Source organism: Hesperophylax consimilis, chromosome 8, assembly GCF_061612785.1.
Source record: "Hesperophylax consimilis isolate HC1 chromosome 8, BYU_Hcon_1.0, whole genome shotgun sequence".
Taxonomy (NCBI): domain Eukaryota; kingdom Metazoa; phylum Arthropoda; class Insecta; order Trichoptera; family Limnephilidae; genus Hesperophylax; species Hesperophylax consimilis.
Window position 1 is genome coordinate 15,407,606 of NC_142843.1, and position 27,830 is coordinate 15,435,435.

The window sequence follows — 27,830 nt, forward strand, 5'->3', positions numbered from 1 at the left end:
CTCGTCTGCTTTAAGATTAAGAACAGTTGAGGGTATGTTGGCTAGTTCAGATTCAGTTTTCTTATGTTTGTCGAGTTTTTTGTTCGCAAGTGAACCCACTGAAGTGAAATGGTGGTTAGCAAAAATCATACTATCATACTTCTCATACCACTACCCTGTATTTAATAAATTAATGTATGTTGCAAATGAATTACAATTCAAAACAATTTTTTAATATATTTTCAATATGCCTACCTACAGTGGAGGCCTGTGACTTTTCAGTGAGATATGAGTGCTATGATTGAAAAATACAGCATAATTGATGTTGTAGCTAGCAATGGGTCACGACTCATTTTATTAAGAGCGGGAGCCACGGTACCAGCTCAATATTCTCATACAGCTCAAAGAGGTGACTATTGAAAGGGAGCCATGAGCTCAGAGCGAATGAACAATGAGAATACTGTGCTCACCCGATATGTCTCGCCAATACGCTACACAACTCCCCGATAAGGCTTCCAGCTCTCAGCCAAAGCATATGGATGATCATGACTCTTGGTATGGCGCTCGTACCATGAGAAAAATAAGATGCTAGGTAGTTAGTAGGTTTAGGTAGGTTCATATATCCAAGTCCAGATGTCGGACGCCATTCACATCTCTAAGTATGTAATAACAATCAATACTTGGATAATTTTAATGGTGCTATTTTTATAAAATAACTTCTGATAAAAAGAGTAACTGTTCAATCGAGCCGTGGTATGGTTTACTGGGAATCGTACAAATAAGGCTTATCAAAAAGAGCTAGCTCAATTGTGCAGCTCGTTCGTGAACAACTCATTGCTTGTTGTAGCTGAAAATGCTGTCAGGACAATGGAAATATAAATAGTTGATATTTAAGGTTGAGTGCAACCGAAACTGGTCGACCTATACATATAACTCAAATATGTGGTTTAAAAAAAATTCGTTTAGATATATCATCTCACCTTTTTTTGTGGTCTAGAGGTGGGAACTTTAGATCACATATTTTTTGGTTGTCCCTCTCTAAACAAATCTCTCTTCTATCAAAGCCTTATCTAAAATTGCCTCCCCTCCATGCAACTTCTCATCTCTTCTAAGTCTGAATTCGACTCCAGTCTTCCATATTATTTTGATATTTGCCAATTTGAACAAAATTAATATGTAAATTCACCTTCCCCTCTCTCCATAATTTGGAATGATGGCCAGAAACATTTGAAAAAAAAAGCCACATAGATGTTTTTAATATTTAAAAAATACGAATTTTGGTTGTCTGTAACTCCGGTTGAATAACTGATGAACACTACAACTGGATTTTGCTTTAAATAGTGTCATTCTCAAAATTGGAACGTTTGTTTGAACAAATTCAGACAAGCAATTAATAAGGACGGGTTGTTTCGGAGAATCTGAACAATTCATCAAATTTCAACGTTCATTTACGGGTTCTGTGAAAGACTTATTCAAGTTCTGTTTTTATATCATTGTAGGCTAGTTGCTTGACAGAACTGAAATAAAAACAGAACTTGAAAAAGTTTTTCACAGAACTTGAAAATGAATGTTGAAATTTGATGAATTGTTCAGATTCTCCGAAACAACCTGTCCTTAGTGTACATAATGGGATCAGGTTATAGGAAAAGAATTAAAGTCAGATTGATGAATAAATAATGTTTATGTATTTCACGATCATGTCTGTATTCATAAAACTGTTCCTTAAAAATCGAAGACTTTGCTATCACAAAGAATTCCACACTAAGTGGATGTGGCCTGTGCCAAATAAAAACCCAGATCAGAGCTGCAGGCGTCCTTCAGTCAGACATGTTCACATAATTCAATTAACATAATATGCTTCATCAAAAAAATGGGACAAAAATAATACAGACATCCTATCCAGTGGCGGCTCGTGACTTTTGGGTATAGTAGAGTGCTAATATTACAAAAAATGGACATTATTGTTGTTGTAGCTGAAAACAATTTTTTGAAAATTCGATTTTTTGTGTTCAATTTCAGTTTAGCCGTACGGATTTCCAGAAAATCTTCACACAAAATACCGAATTTTCGAAAAAATCGTTTTCAGCTACCGCAACATTAATAATGTCATTTTTTGTAATATTAGCACTCTACTATACCCAAAAGTCACGAGCCGCCACTGATCCTATCCTGTAAAGACAATAAATTATTGTTCAAAAATAGTAAGAAAGAATTCAGCGTAGTGGAGATACATTTAATTTCACACTAATAATATAGTCAATGCTTATATCTATCACTGTTTAAACCCAATATCAGTTATTAGTGTATTTGCCTAACATTTTTATCCTAACTTTATGCTAAGTTCTGGCCGTCGATTCTTCCCTCGATCACCGTTTACTGAAACAACAAAACACCATTGATTAGTGACACTTTATTGGTAAATAATTTAAATTAGTTCTCATTTATTGGATGAATTTGCTAAATATAATTTTAAATTGACCAATCAGAATGCTACAACAATCATTTTTAAAGATGGCAGTTCGACGTCATGATGTTGCATTAACCCTTAACTGCTAATGTGAGCTTTCACAGACCATGCGTTTGACAAACACTAGATTACACTATTCCCCTCCCCTAGCTGTGAGTGTGCATCTGAAATCTTTGAGTTTAGTTGCATTCATGCCGTAGGTAGGTGTACAGAGTTTATAAAATAAATATACTAGATCAAAGATACTGGCTGTGTTAGCCATTGTTGGCTGGGTACTCACACTCTGCGTGCTGGGTTGTGTGGGCTGTCCGGGCACCGAGTACTGTGGCCGGAAGTTGGTGAAGCTGGCGGCGGTGGCGGCCGCCGTGTTGAAGCCCGGCAGGGCTCCAGCCTGGAAGCCGGGCGGGAACTGAGACATCTGCTGAGCTGCAAATATAAAAAATTGATTTAATATCTCCAAATCAAATGTTACATTTTCCATTGCCAAGGAAATCCATTACACTTATAAGGTTAAAATCTGTAAAATGAAGGAGTCTTAAATAAATAAGGAGATGATTCGCATAAATCCCATCTCCTGTAAGCACTTGTGCAAACTTCCATGTTTTACCTTATCTTTCAATAAAGTTCACCAGTGTTGTTATTGGGTATTTCCAACTATCTCCTGATTCCATAATATGTCTTTTCCGAGGTATCTGAGCCTTCTTCCCATAAATGTTCTGTTAATATTCCTACTAGATCCCTCCAATCCCAATCCACATTAAGTAGTTGATACAATGTATATAGGTAGGCGTGGTGTTGGAGATGCCCTTTACCTTGTGATGCAGGGTTGCCGGCGGTGGCAGCCAGGCGACTGAGGATGGAGCGTTCTGACATCTGCAGGCGCTGCGCCACAGGAGGGATGCGTGCCAGGGTGGCCGGCAGGCGGGACACGTCCGACTTCATGTCGGACAACAGCTCCTCCAGCTGGTTCAGAACCTAAGACATACCAAAATACAAATGTTTAATTAAATCAATAATTTCAAAGGCAATAAAAGTTTTATTTTGTCGGTGTAGATATGAATTGCAATTGTAATAAAGGTGGAAGAGAATGGACAGCCAAACAACTCCTCTTGGCACGCACTCCTTGCTACATTTATGGGCATTTTCACCAAAATTTGTAAAAGTTTTTACTATTTTTATACTCTTCATTCAGTTACTTTTGCGTTGTATTTATAAGTTTCCACGAATACCAGATTACTAGAAGTTGGGATTTTTTTTCAGTGCAGAAATTCTGGGACTAACTACCATAATGTACTCCTAATTGCCCAGAATACTAATAGGGGTAATAATATGGATTCTTTAGTGGACATCTTCAATGAATCACTTAATACAAAAGATTGTTGTTGAACCATTAACGGTCAAACAATAAAATAAGTGGAAAGAAGTTTAAAATTGTTTCAATATACATGGTCCGTATAAACAAATATGTTCGTGCAGCCATTTCCTTAGCCCCCAATGGGGCGATGATATAGTTGTGGCTCTGGGCAGTGAGCCAATGAGATCTCTTACGAGCAAGATGGGAGTCATCAAATTTAAAACAATGATATAATTGTAATGTAAAACAATGAAATAGATATAATTAATGATCTGAGAAGGCCTTAACATCGAACCCCTGCTACTCTTTGAGGTGGCTTTTTCGTATATTAAGAATACCAGAAGACTGTATTTCACTGATAATACAGATTCAAGAGGGAAGATGTCCAGTGGGCCGCCCCGGGTAAAGCAAGGAGAAGCAACTCCAAAGGCAGGGTGAGGAGAGGCTAGGCATACTATGAGGAGGCGCCTTATCGAGGCAATGGGTTCCCGAGCCCAACAAGACAAGGAGAAGAAGACGAGATGTACCTTGTGTAATACTGCATTGGCAGGCTTGTTGCCGGCGAGCGACTCCTTGCTGAGGTGCTGGTGCGACTCGGCCAGGCACTCCACCTCGGCGAAGCGGGCGTTCAACGACATGGCCGGGTGGTTGGGGTCCTGCGTCAGGTTCAGGTAGGCTGCCCGCCGCAGCTGCTCCTCGATCACCAGGGCCTGCTCCAGGAGCTAAACCCAAAACATATAACATGGTTAAAATAGGTGCTTGACAACTTCATTGACACTCATATTACAAACAAGTCACTTAGATACAGTTTTTATCATCCTTTATAAAATGTCCCTTATTGACCACATTTGGATTCAATACAAATTTCATAGCTAAAGTTTGTAATAAATAAATAACATCTTATGACATACATTGGCTAAAATCTATCACTGTTTCAAAGTTAAGATAATGATATATATATTTTAATGTAATGATCAGTGCCAGTTTTAAATCCATGAATCAACAAATCAATTAGAATTAATTTGAATTAATTGATTAAATCAGAAGAATATAACTAACCTTAAACCTCCTTGCCAGGAATTTGTTCTTGATTTCCAAGAAGTTTCCTTTGCCGACATCCATCTTGAAGGGCTCATTGATGATGGCGAACCTGATGTCGTTCTGTATGTCTTGCCAGCGTCCGTAGCCGTGAGTCACGATGCCGGCCAGCAGCCAGTAGTCATGGCGACGGTGCCAGATCTCATACTCTCTGCCGGGAGCAGCTGCCCGCTCTTCGTTCAGCCACAGAGTGTGCAACTCAGTGAAGCCACCGTCGGCGATATTGAACATGAACTTGCGCTTTTTTATCTCCAACTTGAGGGCGTCCTCCTCCTCCTGCTTGTTGTCCGGCTTCTTAATGTCAGAGTCGTCATCCTTGACAAGGACAACATCGTCATCATCACTGGCATCTTTCTTGTCATCCTTGGATGGCTTATCCGAAATAATAACCACATCTTTGTCATCCTTGTCCTCTGACTCGTCCTTGACTTCAATGACCTTGTCTTTATCGTCCTTTATTTCAACAACATCATTATCCTTTTCTTTTTCTTCTTCGACTTTTTCAATTTTTTCTACCTTTTCCACCTTCTCAACTTTTTCGGGCTTGTCCACTTTTTCAGCACTTTCGACTTCCATCTCCTCAGTCTTGACATTTTCTACTTCACCAGTTTCTTCATCCACAGACATCTTTCTTTCTTTGGTTTCTTCAACTGTGGAAGCTTCCTTCTCCTCCTTGTCAGGTACATCAATAGTTTCTTCAAGTGCTTTCTCTTCAAGCACCTTCTTGTCCAGTAGGCCTTCAGGGTCTGCTGCTTGCGTTATTGTTACGCTCGCTTCATCCAATGGTTTCTCCTTAACAGTTTCATTACCGTCTTTCTCTTCCAGAGGATCTTTTTCTTTGACCTCTTCAGGTTTAGCTTCATCCTTGTCCCCTACAGCTGTAGTCGTGACTGCTGTGACCAGGGCTGGAGTGGGAGTGGGTGTGGGTGTGGGTGTGGGGGCGGGGGAGGGGGCAGCGCTGGTTGTGGGGGTGGCAGAGGAAGGAGACGGGCTGGGAACGGCACTCTCGCCTCCGGCAGAAGCTCCCCCGGTGACAGAGGTGGCAGCACTGCCGGGAGGTTTGACTGGTTCACATGGCTTCCTAATGAGCTCTGGCATACTATAGTAACCGTTGATGTGCTCAAACTCTTGAACTTTCTTCCTTATAAGCGACATAACACCAATTCTGGTTAAGACATGCTGCCTGGAGAGTCCCTCCCTCGGGACACCATCTGCAAATGTTTCAGAGTTATCTGCTCCAGGCTCACACAAATGTCTCATGAATAGGGAGACGTAAGCCTTGAAATTCCGCTCTGTCTTTCCACGTAAATCTCGAACAAGCCATTGAGAATTAAAGGCGTCTTGAGGTGGCATTCCATAACGCATGATAGCATTGAGGAATGACTTGCGTTGACGAGCGTTGAATCCAAGAACCTCCATGTTGCCTCCCACTCGAGCCAAGAGAGGTGGCAGAGGGCGGTCTCTCTCCTCCTTGCGTTCCAGCCTTCTCTTACTGCGTCTACTCAGATCACCATTATCATTCTTCTCATCAAAGTCGTCATCTTCTTTGTCATCATCGGAACCTTGAGAGAAATCTGAATTGTTATAATCTGAGGCATTTTCTTGCCAAGTAGAATCTTCACGTGATTCTGTCTGTACAACTCCTCCGTCATTATAATTGACCTGTTTGCGAACTCTCTTTCCTTTCCCCAGGGTTCTAGAGATATCTTCCTGCTGTTGTTCATAATGATGGCGGAGCAACTTGATCCAGTAAGCCGGGTCCGTGTTTTCAGCTTCTTGTTTAATTATCTCTGTATCCACTTCTTCTTCACCATCTCCTTCCTTTGTGGCGTATGAAGCCACCTTGAAAGAGCTCAGGTACTCATTAGCCCAAGATTCTTTCTGCTCTATTCCCAGATTAGACCTATCGAGCAATTCACTTACAGCCTTGTCGTCGTAGTGAATGGCCTCCTCTTCTTTTCCATCTTCTTCTTTGAAGAGTTCTTCTGTTCCAAATCGAAGAATATCGTCCAATTCTTGCTTGGTGAAGTTAGCTCCTTTCCCACCCATTCCGGGCCTCACCACCAGATGAGTCAACATCATCTTACGCTTGGCAACTTGCGTGACCCTTTCCTCAACACTGTTACGTGTGACAAATCGATAGATCATGACTTTATTGGCCTGTCCAATTCTGTGGGCACGAGAGAAAGCTTGGATATCATTGTGGGGATTCCAATCAGAATCATAGATAATAACAGTATCGGCTGTAGCCAAATTAATACCGAGACCTCCTGCTCTGGTGGACAGCAAGAACACAAACTGGGGAGCTCCGGGGGCATTGAACCTGTCAATGGCTTCCTGACGGAGAGATCCCGTAATGCCTCCATCAATCCTCTCGTATTTATAACCCTGACCTTCCAGATAATCTTCCAGGATGTCTAACATTTTTGTCATCTGAGAGAAGATGAGAACCCTGTGACCTTGCTCTTTGAGCAGTTTTAACATTTTGGAAAGTAACACGAGTTTACCTGCCGCTTTAATTAGGGCTTGAGTGTCGTAGTTACCGTGAATACTCAAAGGTGCTTCTTCCGAAGCAGCTGGAAACAGGTAAGGATGGTTACAGCATTTCTTCAGATCCATCATCACGTTCAATAGGGACACCTGAGCACCGCCGCTTTTAGGATTAAGAGCTTCGAAATTTCTTGTTAAAATATACTTATAATACTTCTTCTGCATGGGAGACAATTCTACTCTGACGATGAACTCAGACTTGGAAGGCATGTTCTTGAGTACATCAGCCTTCAGTCGCCGCAGCATGTGCGGTCCAAGCATCTCGTGCAAACGCTTCACTTGCTCCTCCTTCGAAACGTCGGCAAATTCACTTTGGAAAGCCCCGAGGTCATTGAACTTATCCTTACTGAGGAAATTAAGAAGATGGAACAATTCCTCAAGATTATTCTGTAGCGGTGTTCCTGTCAACAAAAGCTTGTAATTGATGTTGTATCCAGCAAGGAGCCGGAAGAACTTGGACTGGTTACTCTTCAGTCTGTGGGCTTCATCCACCACCAGCACGGCCCACTCAATGGAGCCCAGACAAGCTGCGTCGATGCAGACCAACTCATATGATGTCAGCAGCACATTGAACTTTATAGCACTGCCCTTAATCTTGGACGGGCGCCCACCGCGGTTGGCTCCTTCTTCGAAAGACAACTCATTTTCTCTTATGACAGCGCGCGAGTCCTTATCCCCAACATATGTGATGACGTAGAAATCTGGAGCCCAGAGCTCGAATTCTCTCTCCCAATTAATGATTGTAGAGAGAGGTACAGATACAATGAAGGGGCCCTTGCAGTGACCCTCTTTGTAGAGGGAATAGAGGAATGTAACAGTCTGAATGGTTTTTCCCAAACCCATCTCATCGGCAAGGATGGTGTCGATGCCCTGTCCCCAGGAGTAACGCAACCAGTTGATTCCTTCCAGCTGGTAGGGGTGGAGCTGCATACCGGTTTCATTGATAAAGGGTGGTTGGTCTTCGTACTTCTTCTTGAGATCAGTGGTGGGTCTATCTGGAGGAGCGCTGTATCGCCTGTTGAGTTTCTCTTCATCTTCCACCTCTCCTCTTCGTCCTTTGCGGCCGGGTTTCCCTTTCTTCCCCTTGCGTATGGGGCCATCAGCACAGCAGGCGGCGCGGAGATCCTAAACATACCATGACATCAGCATTGAATCACTTCAGAAGATTATATACCTACTTATATCAAGTATGTATAGGATATCAAGTATGTGTATTTACCATGTAGTATTCAATGGCCAATTTAAGTCCCGGAATGAGATCATCGTTCTCCACCTCCCAGGTGGCTTGGTCGTATGAGAGTTCCCTCCACTTGACCAGATAGGTTATGGACCCATCCCGGTTGGTGCGGTGGTTGATGACACGGTGCACTATAAGCCACTCGGGTTTCACTCCGTACCTGAATAAAATGCCAAAAGTTTATAAAAAAAACACCCTGTATTACAATAATAAATTACTCCAGAGAAAAGAAAAGAATTAAGTAATTACAATATGTGATGGTTCATTTATTATAACTATAAAAATACTAAATCATACTTGTAATATTTCTCCTCGAAATTCTTCTCCTCCCTGTCATGGTCCTCAGTCCTGTTGTTCTTTATCCTCTTGTAGCGGGAGTCGGACTCGTCCAGTGGTTCCTCAAGTTTAGGTGGCTCCTCCATGTCATATTTTCGTGTGTACGAACGGAACATCAGGGGGTGGAACACGTCAATCTAAGATCGATAAAGACTATTGTTAAATAACATTCTAAACAGGCAGGCCTGTTATGGACCCTCCATTTCTTGGTTAAGCACTATTATAATATGTACAAATAATGGACACTCAATCACTATCCCTAGTTAAGATCCTATAATAAAAATCACATATTATATTAGTTCAGCGTTAGGAAAATATGAATATAAATTAATTTTGATCTGTGTCCAATAGATCAGCACACTTTTGGTTAAAATGCATGTTATTTTATTAGTTGTCTGATGACCTAATGAGCCTGTACTACAGTTGCTTTTTTTTAACGAAGCTTGCAAGATATTTACATACGTCAAGTAGTTATCTGGTAATACAGGGTGGCCACAAAAAACGGATTTCAAAATTCCCTGATAATTCCAGGTTTTCCAGGGCAGTTTCTATATTTTTCCCTGATATGTTTTATTTGGTATAAAGGACATATCGTTCAAAATTTTATTTTTGAAACACGATTTTCATCTACGCCAGAAAATTAGAACAGATACATAAATAAAAGGAATTCCGTCATCTAAAGCATTTATTATTTCTTTGCACCACAATGATCTATTCAAAACAAAATACACTTATTACAAATTTATGATATTTCGCCTGAAGACAATTTGTGTACAAATGAAAAGACCAGACAAAAATAGACAAATAAACAAAAGTAAGTACAGTAGAACCCCGATAATTCGAAAAAACGCGTAATTCGAAATTTTCGCCAAAAAAATTACCGCAGAAAAAATTTTTCATACAAAAATTTTTTTAATTCGAAATTCGTTAATTCGTAATTCGAAATTTATTTTTCTCCGCGCACGAAAATTTATTCGTGAAATTCGAAAAAATTTGATTTTTGCGAAAATAAATCATCAGCCGTGGCGGTAAAACGCCGAAAAATGTATTTTTACGTGGTTATACATCATCCTAATTAGTATTATTATTGTGTTAATCTGAATCGATTTACACTGGAATGTTGTATTTTTTCAAATTTATTTCGAATATCCGAGTTTGAAGGGCGAAGAAAATACGTTTTATGCGTATATATGTCGTAGTTTTACGAGTTTACACCAAATATAGTATTTAAAGGGTCGGCCGCGACGAAACTCGGCCGCGAAATTTCGATTTACGCGTAAATGTATCGTATATTTACGAATTTATTTCGAATATTTGAATTTAAATGGCCCGCTGCGACGGAATCGGCCACGAAATCTCGATTTACGCGTAAATATATCGTATTTTTACGAATTTATTTCGAATATCTGAAATTTTAAGGGCCCGCCGCGACGGAAATCGGACGCGAAATTTCAATTTACGCGGAAATATATCGTATTTTTACTAACTTTACTTCGAATATCCGAGTTAAAAAATACGGCGTGACGGAAATCGGCCGAAAAATTTCGATTCACGCCGAAATATGACATATTTTTACGAATTTACTTCAAATATCTGAACTTAAAAGGCCGGCCGCGACGAAAAACTGCCGATAAAATTCGATTTACGCGGAAATATTTCATATTTTTACGAATTTACATGAAATATCTTAATTTAAAGGGTCGGCCGCGACGGAAATCGGCCGCACATTCTCGATTTACACGGAAATATATCGTATTTTTGCGAATTTTTTTCGAATCTGAATTTTAAGAGCTGGCCGCGACGGAATACGGCCGCGAATTCTCGTTTAACGCGGAAATATATCGTATTTTTACGAATTTAAATTCAGATATTTGAAATAATGTGCCGGCTGCGACGGAAAATTACCGCGAAATCGCGATTTACGCGGAAATATATCGTATTTTTACGAATATCTCAATTTAAAGGGTAGGCCGCGACCGAAATCGGCAGCGAAATCTCGATTTACGCGTAAATATATAGCATTTTTACGAATTTATTGCGAATATCTAAATTTAAAGGGCCCGCCGCTACGGTAATCGGCCGCGAAAATAAAGAAATAATTGGTATTAATACGAATTTACAACTAAAATACCACCCGGATTTGAAGAGGTGGCCGAGAAAATCGATTTTCCGCTTTTTTTTTTTTTCATAAAAATTCGAATTACGTGGGAATTCCTTAATTCGAAATTTGATTTTTGATGTCCCGTGGATTTCGAATTAACAAGGTTCTACTGTATTGATACTTTGTAAAAATGTTGATAATGATGATCTTTAAATTTTATTACGACCGTACTGGGTGTCCGACCCTTTTGACACTTTGTTGTAACTTTGCTAGCTTTTTCTTTACAGATTTCGCACCTACATAGTATAGGGTAAAAATCAAGGCGGGTGGTTTACGACATGATTGTGTTGCAAGGGCTATTTACGAAAATAATAATAAAAAAATACCTACTTATTTAGTTTGTCTTTGTAGGCATATCTTTTGTTACACAGGCCGCAAGTAAAAGTAATAAAACACAACTTTGGGACTTCACAAATCGTAAATAACGAATTTCGTTTTATTGTTGGAATTCCCTGATATTTTAAGAATATTTTAAAATTCCCTGACATTTCCCTGATAATTCCCGGTTCGGTAAAATTCCCTGATAATTCCCGGTTTTCCCGGTTTTCCAGGTCTGTGGCCACCCTGTAATAATACTAACATCCCAATTTGACTTATAACATTCCTGAAATACTGGTTCTATGTGCTCTTACTTTGTTTTTTGGTTCAAGTTCAAAACAATTTGGGAGACGGGAATGCGTACTGCCACACCGAGAGCCATTTATTATTATATTAACACCCCACAGTGATAACTATAAGAGATTGATTACACACCTGCAGCTCTGAGATCCAGCTGCAGTGCCAGTAGGAAAGGTCCTGCCACTTGACGAAAAACTCCCTCCGACGCTGGACCTGTCCCTTCTTGGAGGTGCCGGGCGCAGGTGGCTCCTTCACCTCCTTCCACCGCCAAGTGATGATACGCGCCACCTTACCCTTCAGTGGGGGGCACTGGAAAGTCAAAATGGGGTTAGCTTGTGTACAAACATCATGAAAATACATTTATGTACATACCAATAGTCTGAAAGAAACATTTCGGAAACCAAAATGAAAGCATTATTTATTTGCAATGCTTCTTACACAGCTGAATCTGAATGAGTTAGTAATAGTAATGTTCTTACGCCACAGCGAGGACACTTCCAGTCTCCGTCGGGAATGTCCACCAGAGGAGGGTTGAGGCAGAATGTGTGGTAGGCGGAGGGGCACTGGTCGCAGCACAAAAGCTCTCCACCGTCCTTGCAGACCCTAATAATAAACACGCACATTACAACTCATATTATGTCATTATCAAACTCACTAAGAATAAAAGTTTATGTAAAAATAATATACCTGACTTGAAAAAACTTGTTCTCTTCTCCCTGTTCTATGAAATATCAAAAACAATTACAGTAGAACCTCGTTAATTCGAAATCCAACGGACATCAAAAATCAAATTTCGAATTAACGAATTCCCACGTAATTCGAAATTTTATGAAAAAAAAACAAAAAAAAATACGCCGAAAATCGATTTTCTCGGCCGCCTCTTCAAATCCAGGTGGTATTTTAGTTGTAAATTCGTATTAATATCAATTATTTCTTTATTTTCGCGGTCGATTACCGTAGCGGCCGGCCCTTTAAATTCAGATATTCGCAATAAATTCGTAAAAATGCTATATATTTACGCGTAAATCGAGATTTTGCTGCAGATTTCGGTCGCGGCCTACCCTTTAAATTGAGATATTCGTAAAAATACGATATATTTCCGCGTAAATCGATATTTCGCAGTAATTTTCCGTCGCGGCCGGCCCTTTATTTCAAATATCTGAATTTGAATTCGTAAAAATACGATATATTTCCGCGTAAAACGAGGATTCGCGGCCGGCTCTTCAAATTCAGATATTCGAAATAAATTCATAAAAATGCTATATATTTACGCGTAAATCGAGATTTTGCTGCTGATTTCGGTCGCGGCCTACCCTTTAAATTGAGATATTCGTAAAAATACGATATATTTCCGCGTAAATCGAGATTTCGCGGTAATTATCTGTCGCGGCCGGCCCTTTATTTCAAATATCTGAATTTGAATTCGTAAAAATACGATATATTTCCGCGTAAAATGAGAATTCGCGGCCGTATTCCGTCGCGGCCGGCTCTTCAAATTCAGATATTCGGAATAAATTCGTAAAAATATGATATATTTCCGCGTATATCGAATTTTGTCGGCAGTTTTTCGTCGCGGCCGGCCTTTTAAGTTCAGATATTTGAAGTAAATTCGTAAAAATATGTCATATTTCGGCATGGACCGAAATTTTTCGTCCGATTTCCGTCGCGCCGTATTTTTAACTCGGATATTCGAAGTAAAGTTGGTAAAAATACGATATATTTCCGCGTAAATTGAAATTTCGCGTCCGATTTCCGTCGCGGTGATGAAATACGATATATTTACGCGTAAATCGAAATTACGCGGCTGAGTTTCGTCGCGGCCGACCCTTTAAATTCAGATATTTGGCGTAAACTCGTAAAACTACGACATATATCCGCGTAAAATGTATTTTCTCGGCCCTTTTAACTCGGATATTCGAAAAAAATTTGAAAAAATACGACATTCCAGTGTAAATCGATTCAGATTTACAAAATAATAATTCTAATTAGGACGATGTATAACCACGTAAAAATACATTTTTCGGCGTTTTACCGCCACGGCTGACTTTTAGATTCAGATTTACGAAATATTATGATTTATTTTCGCAAAAATTAAATTTTTTCGAATTACACGAACAAATTTTCGTGCGCGGACAAAAATAAATTTCGAATTACGAATTAACGAATTTCGAATTAAAAAAAAATTTGTATGAAAAATTTTTTCAGCGGAAATTTTTTTTGCGAAAATTTCGAATTACGCGTTTTTTCGAATTATCGGGGTTCGAATTAACGGGGTTCTACTGTATTACTACTTGGGTTTAAACTCATTACACTAAAAAATCAACCCGTAAAAACAAGGTTTTTTACTACAATAATTTTAATAATAATTTCAAATGCACAAGATATAGAGATTTAACAACCAAATTAATGTTGTCCAAGCTTCTAAAAACGTGGGTGAAGCCAGTGACGACCATTCATTTTGTGGTAAAAGTGTTGTCACCATTTTTGACCTGAGGTGGTTTTTTTGTTATAAAGAAATGTGTGATTTTTACCAATTGTTACTTTAATCAATATGCCGCTTCGAAGTCATCTATGGGGTATTTTTAAAAACTCATAACTAGCTGAGGTGTATGGCGTTGCTCTGGGTTGTGAATGATTTAGAGTAAAGTTTTGAGGTTGTGAATTCTAGGATAAACATCGACTTCTCTCTACTTTTTATCAATATAATATGCATGTATTATATGTATAAACCTTCCGGAAGAAATTATCTAAATGATAATGAAACCACCCATCAAAATCTAGTTTAGAAGAACTAAGCGCACAAACAGACAGACTTTATTTTACACTATTTGGAGATCTCAGGGAACAACTTGCTGGGAGACGAATTTGCTCTGTGCAGACCGACACAAGGTAATAAGCAATGCTTCTTTCGACTGCGAGATAATACTTAGTCGATGGATAGCACGAAGTGTCTGGAATTCAGTAACAGTATCTCACCTGCAGAACTCCTGGTGCTCGTCATCATCCTCCTCCTCCTTATTGCCCTCGGCCTCGCAGTGGGGACAGGACCAGCGGCCCTCGGGGGTGTCCTCAAGCTCCGGCTCCAGGCAGACCAGATGGTATGCCCGGGGGCAGGTGTCACACAGGATGATCTCCCCGCCTTGTTGGCACACCTGGAAATAATCACAACCATATTAGGTAACACGCACGACCTACCCGGACCTACACATAGTCCTGGCTCTTCAGTACAACTCTCCTATGTTGAGTTCAGTCCCAGGTAAGATTCATCAATCAAGAAAGATTTTTTCAGAAAGATCCACTTGTGCATCTCGTTTGTTATTTCATATTAGGGTCCTTTCATCATGTGACCCAGATAGTTTTCAATGACTGAAAGTGTTAAAAACGATACGATAGGGCTTACCCCCATTACTAACGTTGATAATTTTTTTAAATGTTTCAAGATTGTATGTAGGAACCATAGATTTTATCTTGTTGTGGTAAACATGTAATGGAAGATTTTAATCTACTTTAGGGTATTTAATTAATTAATTCTCACCTCGCAATAGTCCTGATGCTCTTGCTCTCCATCTGGCCCCTCGGGGAACTTGCTCGTGGTCTTCAACTTCTTCTTCTTCTTGGACTTGTTGCCGATCTTTGTCTTGGCCTTGCGTCGTGGTGCGTTGGGATCCACCTCAACGGGTTCGGCAGGGGCTGCCTCGGTGTCCCCAGCAAGCTCGGGGACCCCCGTCCTGGAGCTGCGGCCCGACAGAACCGGGGGCTGGGGAGTGGAGTCTTCCGCCTCCGCCAGCATCTGCTCGAACTCTGCGTCAGAGTCAGAATTGTTGCCACCACTTCCCTCAGGATCATCCTCCTGGAAAGATTTCTACTCTTGTAAAAATTTTCAAGAAATAAAAAGTAAACAGATAAGATTAATAAAAATGATTAGTCAGTTATATATTAATTCAGATATATTTTCATTTATTCTTTAATTTAGTGAAAATAAAATTTAGGGATCCATTTTTGTTTTAATTGGATGTACATACATATTAATTGAGTCGGTCTCAGATTGTGTCTCAGTGTTCTCTCAAGAGCTTCATCCAAATTCTACGGAAGATAGGATGAAAGTGAAGGAACGATTTCTGATCTGGTTTTTATATATTTGAGAAGAAATAGAGGAGCTACAATTTCACCACAAATAAACCATTGAGAACAGGAAGGATGACTTTTTTATTCAGAATATTTAATATGTATATTGTGTCCTGTAGAGCAAGGTTCAATCTTGGAACATGGAAACCCAGTTTTATAAATATGATGAAGCTATAAAGAAAAATAAAATGTTCTTACACTGCTGGCGCGCTTTCTCTTGCCGAACTTGATCTTGAGGGTGGGCACTTTGGGTTTACGGGCAGGCTTGCGACCCGATGAAGAGGTTGGCTTGCTGCGACGCCCCCTCCTCTTTACACTGTCACTCTCCTCTTCATCGTCATCATCCTCTATCTCTTCTATTTCATCACTCTAGAAAGACAAACAAAAATGTTTTTGATTAGCGTTATACATTGTACCTACATTCACAACTGAACAAAAGGAAATATATTCCAATGGTTGCTTTTAAAATTCCCACGGCAACGGCAAGGCAAAGGCAACGGTGTTTCATTTATTTAATACGAATAAATGGATTTATGATAATAATTGAATTTTTCCTCTGGGGAAGCAGACATATAAACTCACTATTATTTAGTGTCTAAGAAAGAGATGCAGCATTGTTGTGATAAAGAACGAAGAATGTGTGTTAATAATAATAATGATATTTGGCTAATTTATATAGTGCCGTGTTTGTGAAAAATCACCTCAAGGGCGCTGTAATTGAAAACGCTGTTGTTGAAATTTACTTCCAAATTGTGGCATTTTGTGGAAGTGAACTGGCAGCAATATTATTCTTCCAAGAGATTCCATTGTAAACAATTATTTACACTGAGGGTTGGTCACTGCACTCAATAAGTTCAATGTGTACACTTATGATGAACAAGCTAATCATTAATTAATAAAAATGCAAAACACATATAAAGAACTGTATGATCTTCCGGCTGCGGTAAGTGGAGATGCACCATTCTGAACCTGAGACAATCAACTATACCACTGGAAGAACAAACTACTAGTATAAACAAGTAATCTCTGTCAGTAATGTGGTGTTTGTTCACATGGCGGTGTGGCTTGAATGAGAGATACCATACCTTATCCTTCTCCCTGCGACTGCGCGGGGTCTTGGTGTACTCTGAGGACACAGAGGTATTGGTGTTCTCCTCGGAGCCCCCGCCCGGCACGCCACTGCTGCCGCCGCCCAGCCCAGGGTTCAGGTCGCTGAACTGACGCCACTTGGCCGCCACCAGCATCATGAGCTTGGACATCGGCACCTACACAACAAACAATACACAAACACTTATTCATTGTTGATTCTTAGGGTCAAAATATAATATAATAATGTAGTCATACACACAAGCTTAATTATGGGTAAATCATTATTATAATTATAGTGTCAGCATTTTACATTAACTTCTTGATCGCCGATGCTAAATTTTCACTGTGTGCCAGCTAATTCTATTTCATAATAACTTGACTGTTTATTGCAAACTGTTGTTTTTGTAAATTATACTGTCTTACCAGACTTCTTAAAATATATTTATATAAAATCTACCATAAGTAGTTTTTTCCCAGAATAGTTCAGATAAATGATTTAATAGTATCCTCTGTAGGGAATAATAGGGAATGCGCTCTGTTCCCTGGCCGTTTGGTTTCCCGTAATGGAGATCTCCATTGGCCCCCTCGCTCACCGGAACTCACGGTATGTGACTTCTTCTTATGGGGCTATTTAAAAGCAAGGGTGTACATGAACAAACCCCGGACCATTCAGGAGTTGAAAGCAGCAATTCACAACGAAATCACATTAATTCCTGGTGATGTGCTTGCGCGGGCAATGCGGAACGTTAAGGACCGACTCCAAGAATGCGTCGCTCGAGAAGGAGGGCATTTGATGGATGTAATTTTTAAAAACTAACTTTACTAATTTTTTGTTAATAAACTTCCATTGTAACTACACGTTTTGCACTTTATTTCAATCCAATACCTTTAAAATTGACAGTTTGACAAGTATTTTAAAACCACCCGATCCATCTGCGCCACCCTGTATCACTCACACTTTTTTCTTTCACCATTTTTATACGGCGAGAGTTCAAGTGTTCCAGTTGCCACGCAAGCTTGGCGTGTGATGTCTTTTTGCACGAAAATGGCTTAGCAACGAAATTACAACGAAATTAAAACTAATTACAAAATTCATTGTTTTATTTTGAAAATATAATAAAAAAGAGTCTATTAAAAAAAAAATGCCTCTATTTAAATAATGGTTATGTAAATATGAATAATTGAATATGTGCCAAAAAGCGCGGATGGGGAATGTTTACTAAAAGGAATCTGGCCAGTCAGGCGATAACTGCGTCACAAACTGCATTCGGACGCGGCCGCGGCTTGGAAAGTATTACAGTAGAACCCCGTTAATTCGAACCCTGATAATTCGAAAAAACGCGTAATTCGAAATTTTCGCCAAAAAAATTTCCGCTAAAAAATTTTTTCATACAAAATTTTTTTTAATTCGAAATTCGTTAATTCGTAATTCGAAATTTATTTTTGTCCGCGCACGAAAATTTGTTTGTGTAATTCGAAAAAATTTGATTTTTGCGAAAATAAATCATAATATTTCTTAAATCTGAATCTAAAAGTCAGCCGTGGCGGTAAAACGCCGAAAAATGTATTTTTACGTGGTTATACGTCGTCCTAATTAGTATTATTATTTTGTAAATCTGAATCGATTTACACTGGAATGTCGTACTTTTTCAAATTTATTTCGAATATCCGAGTTTCAAGGGCCGAGAAAATACGTTTTACGCGGATATATGTCGTAGTTTTACGAGTTTACACCAAATATCTGAATTTAAAGGGTCAGCCGCGACGAAACTCGACCGCGAAATTTCGATTTACGCGTAAATGTATCATATATTTACGAATTTATTTCGAATATTTGAATTTAAATGGCCCGCTGCGACGGAAATCGGCCGCGAAATCTCGATTTACGCGTAAATATATCGTATTTTTACGAATTTATTTCGAATATCTGAATTTTAAAGGGCCCGCCGCGACGGAAATCGGACGCGAAATTTCAATTTACGCGGAAATATATCGTATTTTTACTAACTTTACTTCGAATATCCAAGTTAAAATATACGGCGCGACGGAAATCGGCCGAAAAATTTCGATTCACGCCGAAATATGACATATTTTTACGAATTTACTTCAAATATCTAAACTTAAAAGGCCGGCTGCGACGAAAAACTGCCGACATAATTCGATTTACGCGGAAATATATCATATTTTTACGAATTTACATCAAATATCTGAATTTAAAGGGTCGGCCGCGACGCGAAATCGGCCGCTAATTCTCGATTTACGCGGAAACATATCGTATTTTTGCGAATTTATTTAGAATATCTGAATTTAAATAGCCGGCCGCGACGGAATACGGCCGCTAATTCTCGATTTACGCGGAAATATATCGTATTTTTACGAATTTAAATTCAGATATTCGAAATAAAGGGCCGGCCCCGACCGAAATCGGCCGCGAAATCTCGATTTACGCCTAAATATATAGCATTTTTACGAATTTATTGCGAATATCTGAATTTAAAGGGCCGGCCGCTACGGTAATCGGATGCGAAATTTTAATTTACGCGGAAATATATCGTATTTTTACTAACTTTACTTCGAATATCCGAGTTAAAAAATACGGTGCGACGGAAATCGGCCGAAAAATTTCGATTCACGCCGAAATATGACATATTTTTACGAATTTACTTCAAATATCTGAACTTAAAAGGCCGGCTGCGACGAAAAACTGCCGATAAAATTCGATTAACGCGAAAATATATCATATTTTTGCGAATTTATTTCGAATATCCGAATTTAAAGAGCCGGCCGCGACGGAATACGGCCGCGAATTCTCGTTTTACGCGGAAATATATCGTATTTTTACGAATTTAAATTCATAAATTTGAAATAAAAGGCCGGCCGCGACGGAAAATTACCGCGAAATCTCGATTTACGCGGAAATATATCGAAATATTTTTACGAATATCTCAATTTAAAGGGTAGGCCGCGACCGAAATCGGCAGCGAAATCTCGATTTACGCGTAAATATATAGCATTTTTACGAATTTATTGCGAATTTCTGAATTTAAAGGGCCCGCCGCTACGGTAATCGGCCGCGAAAATAAAGAAATAATTGGTATTAATACGAATTTACAACTAAAATACCATCCGGATTTGAAGAGACGGCCGAGAAAATCGATTTTCGGCGTATTTTTTTTTTTTTTTTCATAAAATTTCGAATTACGTGGGAATTCGTTAATTCGAAATTTGATTTTTGATGTCCCGTGGATTTCGAATTAACGAGGTTCTACTGTAATTCAATTTTCAAAGAACCGATGAGCAAAATGTCACAAATTCATGCTGTTTTTCTGCAGGGATTGACAGAGAGAATGGACCACCAAACTCAGTATTGGAAAGCACTTCTTGCATCATTGACATTCATATATTTTCTCATTCATACCCTTAATAAACGTGAATGGGAAAAACCCTAATGCGGGAACCGTCTTTTATGGGGGTTTTACTGAATGACAATAATTTCATATAAACAAGCCAGACGACCTAAGTTACATAATAAATGACTTGATGAGTCAGGAGTGGGAGGTCAGAGTGGTTTAATTGAAAATGATAAGAGGGCAAACAGATCTATTAGTCCTAGAGAAAATATGTCTACCAAGTGAATGTGAAGGGAAGGGCGATATTACCTTTGGGTTTTCTTTGACAAGCAAGGGTCTGACATGCTGCTGGAACAACTTGTATGTGCTCAGATTCTCCAGGTCTGCATCGGAGTATTGGATATCAACATCCGTCAGGCCGAAGGAGGAGCAAACTTCATCGATTGTCGGCATTCCTAGGAATACAAAATATACATGTGAAAGTGAAATTTACAACAATTACATTTTAAGCCTTCTAAGTTTATCTTACATATTTGAACGTGGGCACATGCGCTTGCCAACAGCCCTATGATAAATTACTAACTAACAATCAAGCCGTTTCTCCGCAGGGGTAGGCAGAGAGGACAGACAGCCAAACAACTCGGTCTTGGCGCACATTCCTTGCCACATTCATACATACACTCTTCTCTTTTTTTCTAACTTTATATGGCCCAACTCAAGTATTTGGTTCACTTGATGATGCCATGTCTTCCTTCGGAGTCCCTGACTTCTAGCATTCGCATCATATATTCTCTTTATACCCTTTTTTATTCATTCGCTCTACATGCCCAAATCATCCAAGCATCCCTTTCTTAATCTTGCTCGTTACACTTACATCAGCCTTGAATTCTTTGTGAATCCCTGAATTTTTCACACGGTTATACATGGTTTTAGTATGCATATGCCTCATACGATCTCATTTCCACAGCATTCAGTCATTTGATACATTTAAATATAGTGAAACTCTCTCATAAGGTTTTCCAAGGAAAAACTTTGAAGTGCGAAAACTTCTTATTGGGGAACGTTATAAGAGGGTTTCACTGCAGTTGACAATTGACTTGAATTGAAAACTTAATGCGAACCTTCACAAAAGTGCGCTAACAAATTAACCGCTACTAATATTATTGTGATGCTTGGATTGATGTAAAAAAATATAGTTTAATAGTTTCTAAGTCCTTCTTGAGCATCTAACTTGAAGAACATAATGAGTTAGTTACCTGATCCTGAATCCGAGGGTGTTGCCGGGGGGCGACCGCTGCTGCTCCGACTCTTGGAGGTACCGCCTCTCTTCTTGCCGCTGGACACGGCGCTCAGGGCATAGTCACTGTCACCGCCTTCCACACCCTCTTCTCCCCCAAACTCACTCTCCTAAGGTCATACAATAACTTTTTTTAAACCTTCCATTTACGATTTTCTTTAATAAAAATCACTGAAGTTTTTCACAAAAAGTACAATATTTAAACGCTAATTAGTGTTGGATATCTTTTTTTTTCTAAAAAAGAAACACATACATTTCATTAAATGGTGTTAGAAAGAGAAAACAACACGCTCTATATTCAAGTTCAGAAGTTAACCACAGAAGAATTAAAATGTATATTTTTATTTATTTATTTATAGAATACATGATAATACAATAATACATTTTCTTACATGTGATACATTAAATCACCACACTAGGCGACTGCCTGTCTCGTGGCGACCAATGGTATATAGTTAGTATGTGAGGTCTAGTGTTAACATATGAATTAAATATTTATACATGTTTAAAGTATGAAAGATTATATTAGAATGAATTATAATGGAAATAGAAAATATAAAAATGTTAAAGTAGAAAGCAGAAGACAAAAAAAAAATAAAAAGAAAAATAAAAAGAATAAAGAAGAAATAAATAAATTACATATCTCTATGAAACCAAAGCTACCGACCACAATTTGAGGAAAATTTATGATACTTCGTAAATCGCGCTACTCGGGTGTAGACTATGTTAACTGATAAAAACAAGTTTTGAGATATAAGCATTTTAAATGTTTTAATGCATAAAAATAACATAATTCTTAAAAAATTAAGAGTCATTTTTATTTTACAATGTTTGCTATCACTTTATCCATTAATTGTGATGACACAGAACATAGTATGTGTCAGCCATCCGCCGTTTTGCATCACATACCATTCTTTACTTGAAACAATATGTTGTATACAATTGATTACATATCTCAAATCGTCCGATAAAACAGTGCTACCACTGCGAGAGTGGTCTCTAGAGGACAACAGTAAACACCGTTTACACTAAAAATAAAAAACAATTTTCGCAAAAATGTCAGTTAACATGGTCTACATCCGAGCAGCTCAATTATTTATTGATTACTTTTATATGAAAAAACAAACTTTTTTTATCAGTAATTTTAGTTCAGTGTTTACATGAAAAAATACAAGGTAGTTTTTAAAACTTTTTATGTTTACATTTAAAATTGTAATGTTTCAAAAACTACATGTTTCTTTCTCATAATAAAATTTTAAAGCGTATTTATATACATGCACCTTTCAAAAACAGTTTTTAGTTTTCATATATATACGATTTATTTGTATTTTATTGCTAAGCTCAAATACACACAAATTCTGACAGAATATGCCAGAAGCCTAAGGTTTTAAGACATTCTGACTGAGAAGACAAAAATTATGAATAAGGTGGGGTTCTGCTGGTTCAAATGTTACGATTTTATTTAACCCTGATAAAAAATATATATATATATATATATATTTTTGTGTTCATTTTTAGCAGTTTCAGGTGTATTTATTATTGCTCAGAATGCACAGTTACATATCAATCGTTAGTTAAGAAATTATTTCAATTAAAACGCCACCTTGAAATACACAACGCTAACACAGTTTAGTAATTATTATTCCCGAACATTTACAATTTAATAAACCAGAAGAAAAATAAACCATTTATAAACCAGCATAAAAATTTAAGTGTATTAATGAATTTCCTCTCATAACAGATAACTATTGATGTGAATAAATTATCATTAAACTGGCTTGGAATGTAATTGCAATTTTTTTCTAAAAACAAAATATTGAATCTATGAACTTATAGACACCAAGAACAAGAGAATGTATCACTTTGTATCAAACAAGGCATATCAACGTTAAGTATAAAAGTTACATATTTGGTGTAGTTGGAACTGCAGCAAACCCAGGGTCAAGAGAGGCTTAATACTTAATTTAGTTCTCTGGAATGTTCTGTCAGATGACCGGAGTATTTTCCATTATACAAATAAATGAAATATTTCTAATATTTCCGAATTCCGAAAACTGTTTTAGGAAAGTAATAAAATACGCTTTCAAATATACTATTAAAAATAAACATAAAATAATTTTGCATTTTATTTTTTTTTTATAACTAAAATTACTGCAGAAAAAAAAACACATTTTGTTAGACAAATTGTGTTACAAACATTATTGTCGCCTAGCTTTCTTGTCATTTCACATAAAAAGAAAGAATAAAAAAACTTCTACATTTGAATATAAAGCGTGATGTTTTCTTTTTCTACCAACGTTTAGATTATATATAATACCAGTAAGGGAGACAAGGATTTCTATGAGACCATAAAAGTTCCCAAAAGCAAACAAATTAGCCTGAGGGGTTAACAAGCCAGAGTTTAGTAATTATTAGAACTAGATATTACTAGTAGTTCTGTAAACAGTAGACGTCGCGCCAAAAAAATATCATTTTACTAATTTTCTCATATTTAAATCAAAACAAAAATTTCCACTGTAATCGTAAAAAAATTATAAGTAGGTGCACTTAAATACTTCCTTACAAACCATAAATATTTTACGTAACTTTTTTTAATTTCAAATGAGAAATGGAATTATAAAATTTATCCAAAGAAATGCCACATCTCAATGACAATTCTTTTTTCGAACTTGGTTCAGGCCGGTAGGTATATTGATTATTTCGATTTGACAGCTCATAGTATAGTAGGAAAAAGGTAGTATCCAACATGGCCGCCATCTTGAACCGGAATGTAACAAACAAATTTACATAGAGATGAAATGCCAAATTACCTCTTCGCTCTCATTCTTTCGTTTTTTCTTTTTCTTTCTGCCCTTCTTGTCGTCTCCTCGAGCCTTCCTCTTTTTACCTTTTTTCTTCTTCCTGCTGTCTTCTGGTGAGTAATCATCTTCCTCCTGCGCAAACAAACACTACATTACTTATCAGATATACATATTATCTCACTTGCTATTATTAGCGAGAAAGGGTTAGCAAGTGTATGCCATCATTGAACTTTAATATTCAAAAAGTTTTCAGCTAATTTCACATGTCCCGGACGAGGCCGGCCGGTGTCGAGCAAAAACAAACCTTTCACATGTAACCCGGTTATCATATAGATATTTACATGCAGATCATATTTGTTTTTATGCTGCTTTTACATTAATATTTTGTTTGCGTTTCTAAATACATATTTTAAGATGTAAGCTAGCAGATAGGAGGTTCCCCAGTCTCACCCAGACATCGACCAATTCTAGGTACGAATCGTGAGAGCATTATCGCAATGTGAATACTGAACAACTGCGGCTGGCAGACCAGCTAATGCTCCGTTGTGTTCCATAACCCGCTACATGAAAATCGCCGGTTAGTCGGCACCCAGCAGCCGGGTTCTCGGTGTGCATGTACAGCGTCGATCCGACCACCCGTGCCGGACGGTATCGGCCGGCATATGTGAAATGACACTTACCAGCCCATACAACTCAGGGACCAGTGCCATCCGGGACTTGCAGGCTTGGTCCGTCACATGTTTTAATTAGCCTTAAAGTGTATTCTTTGGATTATTTAACACCTATAGAATGGGTAAAATGGGTAAACATCTCAAAGCCAAACATAACATCAAAAATTATATTTGAAACTAGCTATACCACGCCACGCGTTGCTCAGTCTGTCTGTGCAGATGGAGAAACAATAGCGCCTGTTGCTTTTACGTCCAACAGATCGTCGCTCTAGTTCATTTTTGACCAACAGACCATTTTTGGTGAAATTGAGTTAAGTATGCAGTTGTTCTCAGAAAGCATTTATTTATACGATACAAGTGAAAAAAATATTTTTAGTGTGTTTTGTCTTAATTCCACCAAAATTAAATCAGCAATCCGAGCTTATTTATCCAACACTGTGTCCTACATTGAAATTAAAAACGTGTTTTCTGTGTAATTTTAGACATTTGGAACGAATTTTACTTAAAAATAATAATTTCATTACTTCAAATCATTTTATAGTAAGCTTAGAATGAGCTAATTTCATTGTATATGCGTTTTAGGTAAAAAAAACTTTGAAGCCCTATTTCTCCCGATTTACGTTATGGTCTGTTGGACAAAAACGAACTAGAGCAACGAGATGGCACTGTTTTTTATCAAAAAAAGAATATTTGTCCAACAGATGGAACTGTTTTTCAAAGAAAGCATGTTTTTTACCTGTCACATGTGACACCTATATTATATGTGTATGTAAAAACACACGCATATTCAAATGTAATGTTGTGTCAAAATTTCAAAGCAATCGGTTAAGAACTTTAAGAGATTTAAGATTTTGAACACACTGCCATTTACATTTTTATTTATATAAAATATATTATATACTTCTACAATAGTAACTTTTTTACTTTGGAATTTTAATGGACAGTAAAGAAATACATTCAAACTTGTAAAGCTTAGCAGTACATAATGCAAATTGCAGTACACCTCAAGGTGATAAATATTTTACTGCACTGCAAATGTAGCCAGCAGCACTATAGGGGTTAAAAAACTAACTATTTGAAAATTTTACACTGAAATCTGAAACATGTTGTATGAAAGGAATGCATCTGTCTGAGTGTGAGGAGTGCATCTGTGTGAGTGTCACCTGCTACGTCCAACTAAACTCTGGTTGCCCTACAAGTATATATTAAGCCAAAGTATTAGTAAGCTACTTTTAAATCAAATACATATTGTAAACTTGCGGAACTTTACAATGTTGCATTTGTATTATGAGGAAAAACTGTGAGTGAAATTCCTGGCAACATTCTTATAGTTTTTTTATAACTAAAATTAGATAAGAAAACTGTGCAGCAGATGAGATTGTTATCAATTGAGATGAATGATTTGCGATTTTACAAATCAAAATTATTATCAAACTAAATAAATTATGAAAACTGGACTGCAGGCCTAACTGCTACTACTGCTAAAGGCTCTCTTGAAGTTGGCTTCCTTAGCTTATCATCAAGATGTATTATACCATGTAATGATTTTTGGCATAAGTTATGCTAGTGTATTGCTAGTATCTACTAGAAGAGAAATGTTTTATTTACAATGTAGTAACATGAGTGATCTTTCAGCAAGATTTATAAGTATTCCATAACGTTGTTTACAGATGTATCCGGTTGTTTTTCTCTAAATGATTTCAAAGTATATATATAAATAATTACAGAAATTTTGGACCTTTCAAGACATCAGTAAAAGTTGAGAATGACTGTCTTCAGCTGGCCTTTCCCAAACTTGGTACATTAATAACGAGATGATAGAATTTAATTACAAAACAAATACCATGACATTGAGTGCAATCAGTTATATCTCCTACCCACATGATAGTCATGCCCCTGTAGAACCTAAGATGTTCAGACAGTTTTGGAAAATATTTAATTCATGAATAGTGAAAGGGCACCTTTGGGGGTCCATCATCAGAGTCTCCGGAGTTGTCAGGCTGGCCCTCGCCATCCTCGACTTCATCTTCCCCTGAAAAATAAAAATATTTGTGAAAAATTTAAAAACTGAAAATTATTTCGCGAAAATATGAAAACACGAATCGAGTAAAAGGGATGCCTTCGAGGTTAGGACCGCATTTGCCGTTGGCGGCAATTGCAATTCGTGGTTATCATTGCTAATCTCTTTGTTTGTCGGCGTCCATTTTGTTAAGGAAGTAATGAAGGGTATGTGCATGGTCTATTCTGTCAAAACATTATTTAGAGGTATTTATGCACCACTTAAATTACAATAGAAATAAAAACAGCTAATGACATATCCGAAAACAGTAATATGGGTCGAAATGGGCAAATAGGCAGTCTCCGGGGGTTGTTTAGGGGTAAGTAATAACTTGTAATTTTTAATTGCCGATATCGGAAGTAAACACATGATACCGCTAGTCGGCTTGGCCTATGACATGCTACTGTGATTTTTTATTTCGCGAATTACCTGCAAATGATTCATCTACTTCGTCGTCGGATGCCATTACTAATCACAACCAAAATTTTCAGTGAATTGTAAGATTATTGTTCACTTAACTATCGGTACTTTAATTGCATTAAATAAAACTAAAATATAAAAGACATTGAAACCCGCCGACACGGGAAGCTTCGCGCACAAACGGAGTCACCAGGAATACCAACTGTAAAATTCTAAAA

General features: G+C 37.9%; 1 protein-coding gene across 1 annotated transcript; it reads right to left on the reverse strand.

Annotated features, from left to right (window-relative positions):
* Positions 1-1,626: 1,626 nt before the first annotated feature.
* Positions 1,627-27,797, reverse strand: Mi-2 (chromodomain-helicase-DNA-binding protein Mi-2 homolog). The gene is made up of 18 exons (XM_089634927.1): positions 27,622-27,797; positions 27,095-27,165; positions 24,472-24,594; positions 21,621-21,771; positions 20,674-20,819; positions 17,011-17,190; positions 16,124-16,294; positions 15,336-15,650; positions 14,777-14,952; positions 12,280-12,403; positions 11,936-12,109; positions 8,983-9,158; positions 8,668-8,845; positions 4,860-8,573; positions 4,328-4,522; positions 3,259-3,421; positions 2,727-2,872; positions 1,627-2,355 (listed from the first exon to the last, which is right to left on the reverse strand). The coding sequence occupies exons 1-18, from the start codon at positions 27,656-27,658 to the stop codon at positions 2,353-2,355; spliced, it is 6,243 nt and encodes a 2,080-aa protein (XP_089491053.1). The 5' UTR covers positions 27,659-27,797; the 3' UTR covers positions 1,627-2,352.
* Between the last annotated feature and the right edge of the window lie 33 nt (positions 27,798-27,830).